Source organism: Felis catus, chromosome C2 (genome assembly GCF_018350175.1).
Source record: "Felis catus isolate Fca126 chromosome C2, F.catus_Fca126_mat1.0, whole genome shotgun sequence".
Classification (NCBI taxonomy): domain Eukaryota; kingdom Metazoa; phylum Chordata; class Mammalia; order Carnivora; family Felidae; genus Felis; species Felis catus.
The window spans coordinates 96,618,398-96,633,258 of NC_058376.1; the positions used below are offsets into that span (position 1 = coordinate 96,618,398).

The following is a 14,861-nucleotide window of genomic DNA, read 5'->3' on the forward strand; positions in this document are numbered from 1 at the left end:
TCCCTCATTGAAATTTATTTATAGAAGAAACTGTTTTTTCCTGTAGCATTTCCTCTAGTCTGGATTCTACTGATCATGTCCCCTTGGTGTTAACATCTTTCTCCATCTTCTCTACTTCCTGTAAACTCACAGTTACATCCCAAGCCTTGATCAGATTTAGGTTCATTGTTTTAAGAATAATACCTCACTGATGCTATGGTTTATTTCCTTCAGGAGGCACAAGATTTATTTCTGACTTGCCTACATTTATTAATTGCTTACATGCTGTAAAATGGATGTTTTCTACTTCTATCATTATTTCATTATTTATTATCTCTGTTAATTCTACGCAGAGAAACTTCCCCTCATTGTTTATTTGCTCACCCTGAAGTACAGTTCATATAGGAAGGGCAGGACATGTGGGTGAGTTTTCTCTTTACTTACTAGTTTTCAGAGTAATGATTTTGCTTCTCAGAATCTTCCAAGGGTGACCCGTGAGCTTTTGTTTGTGCGATTTTGAATATTGTTTTTGTTAAAAGATGAAATTATTATTTTTATTGATGCTTAAATTTCCTCATCTTTGGTCAGTGGTTGTTTTTTCACGTTGGTACCTTAATTCTTTTGACATGCTCTATAACTTTCTTGCTTTTTGCCGTAACAAGATGTTCAAGGCCTATCGTGTATCTTGGGCTTCAAGTTTGAAACAGGCTATTTCTCCAAGAAGCTCTGGTTACTTCAGGGGTAGTATCCCCGTGTGTTATCTGTGCATATTTAATTAACAAATATGTTCAAATATCTGACTATCACAGCAATCCATTATCTAAAATATTTGCTTTTCATTAAATCCATGCAGATTTCATATACAAGTTTTAGAAAAGAGATGGAAATATTTGAGAAGTAAAAATATTCTAAGCTTGAAAACAGAAAAATTATCCTTGTGAGAAACTTCTAACTCCGTTTTTCTTTTGAAGGGCTTTAATAGTGCATCCACTTATATTATTACACATTTTCTTTCCTCCCTAATTCATAGGCGCTATATACATATGCTTCTATATCTATGTATACACATATCCATTCATCGCTCATCTGCAGGGCCATCCATTCATCCATCCGTCTCAGGGTTATTTTGGGAAGTTGCCTGGTGAATAGTTAGGTTACAACTCACTTTTCCACTTGGAGATATGGATAGAAACAAAAGTACCTTTTTGAATCTAGAGGTTATATATTAGAAAGGATACCTGCCTGCATGTTCTTAAGCATGTTTTGAAGATCTTCAGTTTCAGTGTTTGTGTTTGAATTAAGTGGGTATTAGCAATGTGTGTTGCCCTTAGAATGGTGTGGTGAATCCAGAACTGGGCAATTAACTAGTCGTTTATCGTGCCTCTAACTTGGCAACTAACCCCTGATAGCTATATCAGATTTATTTTCAAACAACAGGGGTACTTCTCTGTGTTAGTGAAGGACACAGTGTAGGAAGAATAAATATTCTTTCGTCTGTTGTGAGCCTGTTTCTTCTCTTTGTTTCTTCTCTTCTCTCACCTCAACTCCTTTTCCTTCTCATTTCTTTAATTGCCAGTTGGATTAGCAATAAAATGACATTCTGTTTATGAATGTATTCTTTGTCACCGCGTCTTATTCAACCAATTGTTCTCTTAACAGCCTGGAGAAACACATGTTGTCACATACTGAAGAGAGGGAATACAAGTGCGATCAGTGTCCCAAGGCATTTAACTGGAAGTCCAATTTAATTCGCCACCAGATGTCACATGACAGTGGAAAGCACTATGAATGTGAAAACTGTGCCAAGGTACAGTGAATTTGTAGACTACTTGGCCTCTCTCTGTCATCCTGCTCTCTCTTAATCCATCACTTGCTATGATATATAAAAACAACCCTTGAGAGGGGAAACTATAAATATCTTGAGAAAAGTAGACTGAGTGTTGTATGCTAAAAGGCATTAGTACAGTGTATAAAAACACTTAGTGGGTACCCTTTTATTTTTGTAAGGGAGGAAGTGAGGCTTAATGGTGAGTTCCAGAACTAGGTGTCAGACATCCTTGGTAAATTCCTGGTTCCGCTACTGGCTTGCCAGTGTGGGGTTGTTTTATAGCCTTATGGAGAATGAAAATTGTATCCAATGCACATTACTGATTTCTTTTAATAGCAGTTTGTGAGGAAGTCACATAAAGTTTCTGAATGCCTATTCAGAAAGAATAGGAGACTCCTACATTTGCAGATTTTTCCACCCAAGTCCCCACCATAAATCATGACTTGGTTCTAATTAAGAGCACAGTGCCTTAGTGGCCTGCCTTAGTGGCCACTGCTGAGCAGCATAAGGGTGCAGTGAAGCACTCTACCTTGACCATGACTCTGAAACATGGAAACAGTAGTTCACATCATTTAATGTTCATGGCTCTCAATTAACTAAAAGGTGCGCTGATGTTATTGAAGTTGATTTCTATTTCCAAAACCTTTTTATAGCATTTGAATATCTTTCTTCATGCCAGTGGAAATTGTGATATTTGAAATTATCTTTAGAGATGCTTTGCTCCCAGAAGTGTGGGTGACTTTTTCTCTTCTCTTCTCTTCTCTTCTCTTCTCTTCTCTTCTCTTCTCTTCTCTTCTCTTCTCTTTTAGTATAATGTTTAAAGGAATGGTTTTAGCTTAATGGTACCTTGCTTGAAACAGTGTTAGCATTATCCCTGGGAGAACTCCTTGGATAGATTTGAGATACTTTCGTAAAAATCCCCCCAATTTCGTACATAGTGTGTTTTGGTTTAAAGGATGGAAGTAACATACCATTTTAAATAATGTCTTGGCTGGCATTTTATTTTTCAACCCTAATCACTCTAAATGGGATCAAGAAGATCTTGACTGGGGTCTGTCATGCCATCAATTATTTTGTTCAACTGATACCGATGGACATTTCCTGCTAAGGATATAGATCTGAATAATTTACAGTCCCTCTCCGAGAGGAGCTCATGCTTTGGGAATATGACTTTCTTTTGGTCTTTGGGGAAAACAAATAAACAAAAACAAAATAAATAAACAAAATTCCTTCTTGAGTCATTCCTGGTCTTCGTTATTGTGTCCTTGGATTAAGTTTCTTGATTAATCAGTACTCATTTCCTAGCAGGTTTTCACGGACCCTAGCAACCTCCAGCGGCACATTCGCTCTCAGCATGTTGGTGCCCGGGCCCACGCATGCCCGGAGTGTGGCAAAACGTTTGCCACTTCGTCGGGCCTCAAACAACACAAGCACATCCACAGCAGTGTGAAGCCCTTTATCTGTAAGTTTTTAACACTCCAGCCCTCCTTCCTGCATCTGTCTCTCATCCGAAAGGCACTGTGATCAGGAGATGGCCGCATGGCCATAGAAGGGTCTCTGCATTAGCTATTTATGGTCCAATCCAGTTGGGCTATTTTTCTATTACAAGAACATCTTTTACACCCCGATCCGTGGTATCTTGTTTATAATTCCTGGGGTGTTTTCTATTAGATGAAATCAATAACAAGTAGAGAAAAGAGAAGTCATTAAATAATGAAAGGGAAGCCTCTCCAGGTTGTAGGGTTTAATAGAGAGAACCAGATTTGTCTTCCACTGAAAATGGTCATGGCTTTGTAAAACAGCAAAGGCAAATGCCATAAATAAGATGAAGTGATAAAAACCTATTCTGGATCAGAAAGGCTGGAAGAGCCCCACTTGTCAAGTAGGCTGTGACTGTAAGTGAGTGAGTGAGTGTGTGTGTGTGTGTGTGTGTGTGTGGAGAGGGAGGGGGGAATAAGACTCCCCTTAATCTACACATTGTTACCAATCACCGGCTGCAGGTTGGTAAGAACTACCAGTTACTTGAAAAGCAGAACATTTTCACTTTGATGGTGGACACGCTGCTTCTATAAGCCACTACACTAAAGCAAATTTACTGGCAGTGTGTGTTCAGAAGACATCCAGTCTGACCACCTACCTAGAAGGTCCCTGCACAGAGCACTTTAGTAACACACTCCACATAAAGTACAACTCCGCGCTCATTTGCTTCTTCTGTCCACCCACTCCTGTTCCCTGTATTGTGCTGAAATATTTCATAAAGCAAATCAGTTGTTTTCAGTCGATCTGAGCAATGACTCTGGACTTCTTTTGATCCATTGCTCAGCTGGGCTTATAAATACTGACTCACTGAGTTGCGCTGCAAACTTTAAGACTGATTTTGTATGCAGATGAGCATGGAAATGATCGAGGCATACTCAGTAGTTGGCAAAACCTCTGACGTGGGAACTCTTAGAAAACATTTTTTTTTTCTGACAAATACTCAATAATTTGTAGTAGGTATATGAGACACTACTACAGGACCTGATGGGCAAAAACATAATCTTTGGTGCCAACACACAGATGCCAGAGACTAACTCTCCTCATTTTTAGCTCGACACAGTCCTCTTTTGTGCTTCCAAGCAACAGGAGAGCTTTTTTTTTTTCCCCTTTCCAGCTTAAACTAGAGTCTTGTTTTGCTCCTACAGGGTTCTCCTGTACCCTGGGTGGAGTGAAGATGACCAGCTGATAAACAAAAGGGTGCTCTAGTCTCCCTTGGGGGGAGCGCTGTTAGAAATCACAGGAAATAAAGTATACAATAGAAATTTTAGACTTCTTGTCTCATAAAGGCGTTTCGGACTCTAGGTTGTGACGCCCTTAAAAATGTACTTCGTAGTGTTACAGGCATAAATAACTCATGTATTTCTGATTCCTCAGAAACAAATTTTGGTACGTTTATTGTGTCTTGGTGGGAAAAAATAGACTGAACGGATTCTCTGTTTAATGACTTAATGATTTCTCTATTATTTAAGCTAAAAGTTGGAAAATATAGATTCCTATTATCTAAGGTTCTGGGATCTGGAATTTTAATTGTGTTGAAATCAAATGTTTCATTTTAAAGCACTATAGGGTGTCCCTTTCCAATCAGCTTGCACAACTATTTGCCACAAATGGATTTTCAGTAATTATTGGTAAATTTAAATAGCAGATGGAATTCTTCAAATGTAAAATCTGACAGAGAACCGTGGGGTAATTATGAATAATAGCCATGTAATTTCAGAACAAAAGAGGAGAGTTGGTGTGGAGATTGGGAGTGGAGGAGGTTCACCTAGAGTTGATATCTGTTTCTCACCAGAAGGCCACACACCACGATTTACCCCCACTGGTGTGTTTATGGCAACTGTCTCTTATTACAGTGTACCGCCAAGCTTGAGCCCAAAGTCACCAGTGCTAAGGTAATTACTCACTGCCTTTGCAGAAACCTCCAGCCTTCCCAAATAGAAACCACATGCTCTAATAGGCTGAACATATTCAAAATACCTCTTAATTTGTTTAATAAGTAGAAAAATGCAATGTTAACTGCTGGCTAATTCCTATTACTGAGAAAATTACAGTACAGTATAGACTTCAACATCAATTGAGCCGTTTACCTGAAGGCCTGGTGGTTAGTGGTGGGCCAGGCCAGACATTCAAGTGAGGAAAACAAAGCCTCCGCCTAAGGAAACATCCCAGATTCTCTGTTCTTAAGACCTGACACAGACATCGCTCATCTGTGTAACACGGGGTGGCAACCAGGAAAGTCTAATGCACCTTCTGTTACTCCGATGTAGAGAAGCTCCTGATTTTCTTCAATCCATCCAGGTATAAGAAAGGAATAGAGAGAGCAACATTTCTTTGCCAAACACTTGCAAACCTTTCAAAAGTTTATGCCGTGGTTGAATACCCATCAAGACGTTTTCTCAACGCCTTTTAATGCCCAGAGGAGAGGTGTTACTTTCTTGATGAGTGAACTTTTATAATTCCAACGACATTTTATTTACTATTTCTTGTTATTGCTCATAGCTGAATTAGTATAACCAGCGAAAGCCTCATGTTTCTACCCTCTACATCATATGGTTTTAATTAGTGTATCAAAGAATTTAAATAGCATGTGTATTTATTGTATATGGTTACTAGTATATACTTTTAAAGTAGTCTCTGGTCAATATATTCCAGTAGAATAATTTGAAAAGAAATCACTCACATCTTCTCTTCCCATTAAAATGCATGTTACAGCCTCTATAATGTCATGAATCATCCCACAGTTGAAAGCTCCTTAACTATTACTAAGTGCAGTGATATATGTAGCAATGCATTTTAATCATTAGTAGTAAAAGAAATATTATGGAATCACTTGGTACTTCCTGTTTGGTGGTGTGTGGGATAATCCAACTTTTGGGTGAGTTTTGCATGATTGAACATCTATAAAATCTCCTTCGAGTTTTTTTTTTTTCAACTATTACTGCTTTAACTTAGGAGCTCAACCACTCGGCGCTCAAAGGCAGCCATCACATGAAAGCAATAAATGTCGTATTTTGTCTTCAATTTAATTTCTTCTATAAATTTGTTTCAGTAATCACCAACAAGGCATATCATGTTTCTGCATGTATCAAACGTGCACGGGATTGTTAAAGTAAGCTCACACATAAAGCGGATTCACCTCTACTAAAGTCAGATAAAAAAAATGTGATGCTTAGGAAATGGATACTATAATCCTGCCGGCCTGCGAAGTGAGGGGAATTCTTACCCAGCAAAGGAGTTTTTAAAGGTTACGAAGTTTGGTCTTAAAATACACTTAGATCTGTTCTCTCAGCTGTGAGGAGGAAGATGTTCTACTTTTTTGGCAAATTTTCCGCGAAGAGGGTTCTTTCCCAGCCGTGCCCTGCTGTGTTCTTTCTGGATTAGAGCACTCAGAACACTCTCCCTGCTTACCATAGTTGGCTAACCCACATAGAAGTCAAGCCCTGAGATAACCGGCGAAGATATGACAACAAGTGGACGTATTTCCCAAGGACGGGGGTTTCATAAATGCAGGAAGGTTAGCACAACCACTGGTGTGAGGGGAAGTCAGAGGACGTGATCATAGTTCATGGGAACCAGCAATGCAGGATGGACCACATTCAATTTAGCTTCCTTTGCAGGCTTAAAATAGAGCCATTGTAAATTATGTCAGTCTTTCTCAAATCATGAAAATGATTGTTAAAAATGTCTCAGAATACACAATGTGCATTGTTGTGTGGCTTTGATGTGTGAATGATGAGAGCATATGATATAATACAAATTAAATAATGGTAGGGCAGTCACAGGCTTTTTCCCTGGGGGGAGAGGGAATGAAGGTAAAGTTTCTGGTCGAGGGAAAGGCTGTTTTATTTTGTTTTGGTGCCTACGACTTAGAAGTCTTTAAGTGGTCTAAAATTTTAAAGGGGTTCCTGTTATGTTTTATGTTTAGTACGCCTTGAGACTTGAATTTGTAAGATTCTATGAGGGTAGCAATGGGGTGGGAAGTCAATGCATGCTGGAATTGGACTTTGCTATAAATATTTAAATACACAAATATGATGAAAAAATATTTTGCAATGGGGATGACAAAATATTTAAATATATTTATATATGAAATATTTGTGCTGCCTCAAGACATTTGTCAGGTTGGATGCCTTGCTTTGGAATCTAGTGACACGGGGTTTTCTGTGTTGGGAGTACCCAGATTCGTACCTCCAACAACTTTTCCTGGCTTCCTAATTGCAATTTTGGGTAAACCAATTGTGATATTTGCTAAATTCAGAAGCAATTGCCATAAAGCCTGAGATTCTCTTTTGTTGTTTGCACACAGGTGAGGTCTGCCATAAATCCTATACTCAGTTTTCAAACCTTTGTCGTCATAAGCGCATGCATGCTGATTGCAGAACCCAAATCAAGTGCAAAGACTGTGGACAAATGTTCAGCACTACGTCTTCCTTAAATAAACACAGGAGGTTTTGTGAGGGCAAGAACCATTTTGCGGCAGGTGGATTTTTTGGCCAAGGCATTTCACTTCCTGGAACCCCAGCTATGGATAAAACGTCCATGGTTAATATGAGTCATGCCAACCCGGGCCTTGCTGACTATTTTGGTGCCAATAGGCATCCTGCTGGTCTTACCTTTCCAACAGCTCCTGGATTTTCTTTTAGCTTCCCTGGTCTGTTTCCTTCCGGCTTGTACCACAGGCCTCCTTTGATACCTGCTAGTTCTCCTGTTAAAGGACTATCAAGTACTGAACAGACAAACAAAAGTCAAAGTCCCCTCATGACACATCCTCAGATACTGCCAGCTACACAGGATATTTTGAAGGCACTATCTAAACACCCACCTGTAGGGGACAATAAGCCAGTGGAGCTCCAGCCCGAGAGGTCCTCTGAAGAGAGGCCCCTTGAGAAAATCAGTGACCAGTCAGAGAGTAGTGACCTTGATGATGTCAGTACGCCAAGTGGCAGTGACCTGGAAACAACCTCGGGCTCTGATCTGGAAAGTGACATTGAAAGTGATAAAGAGAAATTTAAAGAAAATGGTAAAATGTTCAAAGACAAAGTAAGCCCGCTTCAGAATCTGGCTTCAATACATAATAAGAAAGAATACAGCAATCATTCCATTTTCTCACCATCTTTAGAGGAGCAAACTGCGGTGTCAGGAGCTGTGAATGATTCTATAAAAGCTATTGCTTCTATTGCTGAAAAATACTTTGGTTCAACAGGACTGGTGGGGCTGCAAGACAAAAAAGTTGGAGCTTTACCTTACCCTTCCATGTTTCCCCTCCCGTTTTTTCCAGCATTCTCTCAATCAATGTACCCATTTCCTGATAGAGACTTGAGATCGTTACCTTTGAAAATGGAACCCCAATCACCAAGTGAAGTAAAGAAACTGCAGAAGGGAAGCTCTGAGTCTCCCTTTGATCTCACCACTAAGCGAAAGGACGAGAAACCCTTGACTCCAGTCCCCTCCAAGCCTCCAGCAACACCTGCCACAAGCCAAGACCAGCCCCTGGATCTAAGCATGGGCAGTAGGAGTAGAGCCAGTGGGACAAAGCTGACCGAGCCTCGTAAAAACCACGTGTTTGGGGAAAAGAAAGGAAGCAGCATTGAACCAAGACCAGCATCAGATGGTTCCTTGCAGCATGCTAGACCCACTCCTTTCTTTATGGACCCTATTTACAGGTAAGGGTGGACAGGAGACGATTAAATGTGGACGACGTGTGTACAAAGGGCAGGGTTTGCAGTTGAAAGCCATGGCTTTTAACAAACCATTTTTGTTATTATTACAAGGCAGAGAGTAAAGTTGTTTGATCTAGTGAATTCATTTTTTATTCAGACGGTCAACTCATTAAGTTTGGACTTATTTTTGGATGTCTCTGAATTTGGGGTTTTGGATGAGGCCCACAGAGTTCTTTCCCCTGACAATAAATTTATTTTTGAACACATTTTTTAAGTGGAAAATATGGGAAAGCCATATTTAAAGCAAGCTGTCAAGTGGCAGAAGAATGAGGCTCCTGAAGGATTAATGCAAATATGTGTGGGTACTCGAGCGGGTCAGGATATTTGGAATGAGGTGGGATGCAGAACAGCATGCGTTTTCTCTTTGTTAACCGACCAACACATCCTTAATAAGTACCGCTCAGATTCTGTTTCTATATAAATCTCCTAGGAAGCCAAAGTAAGTGAAATATTAATCACAAAAATGTTTTGTGTATCATGTGAGTGGCTGGTTTTGAAAGACACATCACTGTTTAATACCTTCGTTATCCAGTTTTCGTTGATGCATCCAAAAGTGCTTTGGGGGGGAAACATATATGCTTAATAAAAAGCCTCATAGACAGTATTCTGTTAACACTCACTTGACATTCAGAATGATTTATTTATTTTTTAAATACCAGCTTTCTTTAAAAGTATGAATAATAGTAATTATGCTTATTGTGTATTTTAAATATTACCAAGCATTTTCACATCTACTTTCTCATTCGAGTCTTGAACAATGTCAAGAATTAATGGAAGGCATGGATAATTGCTTATTGGACTCGTGTAAGATGAGACTATTTTCGTATTTTTGCCTGATTCTCTTTCACGAACAAGTTTGTGCTACTCTTTCATTCAACAATACTCATTGAGTTCCTATTACTTAATAAGTACTAGAGCCGCAAACTCTTTTCACCAAAGATTCCTTTTCTACCTGTATTATTTATAATACATTAACTAAGAAATACGGCCGGTATGTTGAATGCTACCCCACCTCCCCGCCCCCCCCCCCCCAGCTTGAAGGGGATTGAAAAGGACAGTGCAAAAATATTTTCCGAGCCATCAGTACCATGCCTGTGCACTTTTTCCCAATTATTATGTCTTAATTCTTGTGGCAGTCTCCATAAGAGAGGTAAAAGAAGGGAAAACAGAACTTCCATATTTGGGGTGTAGATTGTGTGTTACCCATTGCCAGTGAGGTTGTATTTCCAACTCAGTGATACATCTCAGCCCTTTGTGAAGATAATCCCTTAGACTTTTTTTTTTTCTCAGACCCTCCCAGTGGCAATGGGTTTCCAATTCATCCACACACCCATTACACTCTTCTCCATCATATCCTAACCCTCTCTGCCCCTTGCTTACTCAAAACTCAGTCTTCTCCCTGGTGTTTCAATCCCAATAAGGGACCTAGGCCTGTCATTCTACCCAAGTCATGAAATGCCTAAACACCAGTTTTAGTGCAAGACCTGAGTTGAAATCTCAGCTTTCCCGTGTCTTAAAGTTGTTCTTTTTTTTTTTTTAAATTCATAAAATGGGTATAAGAGGACCTGTTTCAGTAAGTGACATAGTGTATGCAAAACATAGCATCTATAAACTTTCAAGAAGTGGTAGCTGTTTTTATTAATTTTGATTCTATTTTAGAAGCGTGCTTATTCAACGGTTCTTAAAAAGAAATGTATCAACAGTTGGTAAAAGAAATTAATTTAATCCATGATGTCACTTCCTGCATACTTAATAGAAAATAGAATAACAAACATTTAGAAAGCAGAAGGGATATGCCGAAAATTTTTATATTTCTCTATCTTCAAAAAGTTCCTCTTCCTTTTCCCTCCACCCCCTTTTGCCTGCCCTCTTTATCAGCAGTGGCATCCAAAAGAGGGACCTCGAAGAGAGGGGAGCAGAATGCATAGGTGCTTAGAAACTCTCCTGCCCTCATTGGCAAGTATGGGGGAAATATAACGAATGTCTAGGGGAACACTTTCTTGGCAGAAAATGACTTTAATTTTCAGAATGAGCTCTGTCCTCATGATTTCAAAATCATCAAGCCTTCTTGTCTGCATTTGAAATGGAAAGGTACAAATATCTAACCAAGCCTCCGGTTTCATGACTCTTCAGTTTTTATATTTCCTCATTATTATTGTTACTAGTCACCCAATAGGATTTTACCATTGTGAATAGGACCTTCTTTCTATGAGCGCCTAGAAGTGCCATGAGTATTCTTCAAGAGCTGAACAGATGTCTTTATATTTTTATTAGTGTGCTTCCCAGAAATCTACCATTTGTTTTATTGCTAGCTGTTTAAATGTCAGTAATTATGTAGCGATTGATATATGAGACTGATTCATCTTCAAAAACTAATTTTAACCTTTCAGAGTAGAGAAAAGAAAACTAACTGACCCACTTGAAGCTTTAAAAGAGAAATACTTGAGACCTTCGCCAGGATTCTTATTTCACCCACAAGTAAGTATTTTGAATTTGAGACTTCAAGCTTGTAAACTAACTTGTTGATCCTGAAAAGCAGGTGCAATGAAATGAAAGAAATCTTGAGAACATTAGGATTTCCTATGACGCTGGTGTGGAAGAACACAGGAAATTCTAGCAGAATTAAAACCCAAACTCTTTAAAGAAAAAAATTAATATATGTGGAAAAATAACATGTTTTGGGGTGTCAAATTATTGTCTCCTGCTAACTACTTACCGATCCAAAATATATTTTGGAGTGAACAAAATTCAGTTAAGAAAATAAATATTGAAGTTTTTTTTGGTGTGTGTTTAAAAATTACTGATAATAAGAGATGGGTCAGACTGTGACTCGTCCCAAACTCATGAAAGTCCTTGAAGTCCTTTAGTGCTTAGATAAAAAACAGGAAATGAGTCTACCTGACAAGTTGTTACCATAGAGGGTGAAGGAATTTATCTAGAGACCACTGGGCATTCCAGCGAAGTTCTGTAATTGCACAAGAATTTACCACAATACACAGAGCTATTTGCTGAATGGGGCTGTGTCCATTTATCAAAATATATACAGTTTCTCATCACAAGAAGAATACAAAGCAGTGCCATCTAATTGGCTCATTTCTATCTCCTTACGTATTTGGTTATTTTTAAAAACTGGTTTACCTATCAATCAAAATGTAGAGAATTGTATTGAAAGAACAAATATACAAACATCTTAAACGTTTTTTTTTTTTTTAACCTGATATTTTGTTTTCCTTATTTCTGATTTTAAAGGTTATAAGCTCTGGTCTTTATAGATGGTAAGCAAAATTTTTATGAAAATGCTTAAAATCAGTGAACTAATTTATTGCGTTTCAACATATTCAAACTAAAAATTGTGCTCCTCTAATAAAACTGGTGGAATTTTATGCAAGATGTCTTATAGAAAGTTGTGAGGTAATTAAATTATCTTGGAATGTGACTCTGCCTGCCCTTCTACCCCCTCCCCCTCTGCTACCTTTTCGTCAATTTTTCAAGTACTTTCCCAACGTCCTGAATAACAGAGTATGAGAACTGAAGTACCATCTTCCGGTTAGCTGGAGAAATCTATCATTGTTCAAAAATTCTCTCTATTTCAAAGTGAGGAAATTCATGATTTAGTAGTAAAAGGGTTAGAAATATCCCAGTCACTATTCATTTTATGTGGAAAGGCTAAGGAATGATATGATTTTTATAATTGCCTTATGGAAAAGAAAAGAGTTATAAAATAATAAATGTTTATCAGGTATTTATATTTTACGTTTAGCTTGATTTAAATTGCACTTTTAGGCCTCATGGGCTAAGGAAGATGAACACTGCATGCATTTTGTGTCAGATATTGTACGAAAAGTGTATCTTTTTGATAGTTACTTTCTGATTATAACTAAATGCTCACAGGGATATTATAGTTATATATGTTTAGTTACAAGGATCAAATTGTTTTCATATTCTAATTATCTTTAAAATTTAGTAACTAATCACTTCAAAATGAAGTGCTATGGGTACATGGTGTAACGGATGGAAAAAAGATGGAATTCAGGGTCCTTGAGTGACAGTCTATCTGGCTCTTAGTTCCTTATCTGTAGGATGAAGGAGTTGGGTGTAAAGTCCCTATTCTCTCTGAAATTCAGATTTTTAACTAGCCAAAGTAAATTTCCCAGTTCATAAGATGAACAATTTTGCCTACCAATAACTCTACATGTGCATACGAGTGTTACAGTACGTGCATATTTTTTAATCACATAATATAAGAAAATGTGCTATCTTTTATTATTTCCAAAGTGAGTGAAGGATCACAAATGATGAGATGTATGTGCAATACTTGGAGAACAGCAGTCATTCCCTCAGAGCCTCGCAAACATGCCTGTAGGAGCACAGTGGCAGTGTGTGTTTCCAGAATGTCAAGTCTTGGTGGAAGTGACTGCCTATTGCTGCTATTAGAACAGGACCCATGAGTGATAGTCAACATATTTAACACCTCATATGTCATGAATACTGACCAATCGGAATGGACTCCTGGAATTCTGGAGCAGGATCTTGGAAGTCCTTGCTGCACCAATGTTAATGCTGCAGTTGTTGGCTGGTGGGCTGTCTGAAGGGTCTTTTGAGATGAGGCCAGGACGGTAGGGGGGCAACTCAGGGTTCTTGGAGCAGAGGCTGTTTACCAACTACTACAGAAATATTTTATTATTTTTATAAACATTGTAGCTGTTTTCATGTGTAATGGCCGTATATCACTGGGCTACAGGTGGAATAAAGACTGTCACCTGGGAGAAGCTTGGGTCACCCTATTTTCATCAAGCCTTCAGACCAAATAGTCTGCTCTTTCAGAAAATCTGCCTCAAATGTCCTGAAGTTTCAGCAGAATTCTTCTGTTCTTTCTAGTACTCTATCAATTCCATCCTAGCCTCAAGATCTCCTTTCCCATAAATGAACGCAAACAAAACAAAGACCACCTGCCAGGATTTGGGCAAAAATGACTGCTTTGTGGCTGCTTATTAGCAAAAACGCTCAGGTTTGGACCAACGCAGTTCATCTCTCTGAGCCTCTCTATCAGCGTAATGGGCACACCCTACCAGCTTTACCTGGGTGGCTGTATGGGTTCGTGTTAACGTACATAACATGGTACACATCGTGCCTGGCAAGTGGAAGGACCTAAATGAGGAAAAGCTCTCATTATTAGTGAATGCGGAAGTATCCCATTTCAAATGTAAAGAACCGTTAGTAAAATGACCTCCTGCCATCCCCTGAGCCCACTTTCTTTAGGGGAGCTCTGATGTGTCTAGAAGTACTTGGAAAGATGCTTAATGTGTTCTTGGTACTGCCTCATTGGGCAGCAGTAAGGGTGGCACAGAGCAGAAGGCCAAAATGGAAGGCTTTGCCTCTGCTCCCAGGCCTTGCCTTTATTTTATAGCTAAATAAATGCTCGGGGAAGACTATTCATTACTTCATTTTCCAATTTAAAGTACACTGGAGCAAATCACATGGTCCCTCTGGGGCTTCTGTATGTTTGTCTTCCAAATGAGAATAATGCATTCCCTATGTATTTCTCAGGGTAATAATAATAATATCATCATCATGTATGAGTAAAGGAGAAGCAGAGAGAGAGGGAGAGAGAGAGAATTCCAAGCAGGCTCTGCACTGTCAGCACAGAGCCTGACGAGGGGCTCAAAGTCATGAGCCGTGAGATGACCTGAGCCAAAGTCGGATGCTTAATCAACTGAGCCACCCAGGTGCCTCAAGGGGAACACATACTCTTAATGCTTTAGAGAAAACATAGAAATATATATATATATATATAT

At 38.9% G+C, this 14,861-nt stretch overlaps 1 protein-coding gene across 9 annotated transcripts in view; it reads left to right on the plus strand.

Moving 5' to 3' along the window:
• MECOM (MDS1 and EVI1 complex locus) overlaps positions 1–14,861 on the plus strand; it is a 561,175-nt gene that overhangs the window by 521,044 nt on the left and 25,270 nt on the right. For 5 of the 9 annotated variants that reach the window (XM_019810458.2, XM_019810459.2, XM_019810461.3 and 2 more), the window contains 4 exons: positions 1,639–1,786; positions 3,113–3,269; positions 7,653–9,009; positions 11,457–11,544. In XM_019810458.2, coding sequence (XP_019666017.2) covers positions 1,639–1,786; positions 3,113–3,269; positions 7,653–9,009; positions 11,457–11,544 — 1,750 coding nt within the window. The remainder of the gene's footprint in view (positions 1–1,638; positions 1,787–3,112; positions 3,270–7,652; positions 9,010–11,456; positions 11,545–14,861) is intronic. The other 4 variants (XM_003991927.4, XM_019810460.2, XM_045037299.1 and 1 more) reach the window with 3 other exon arrangements.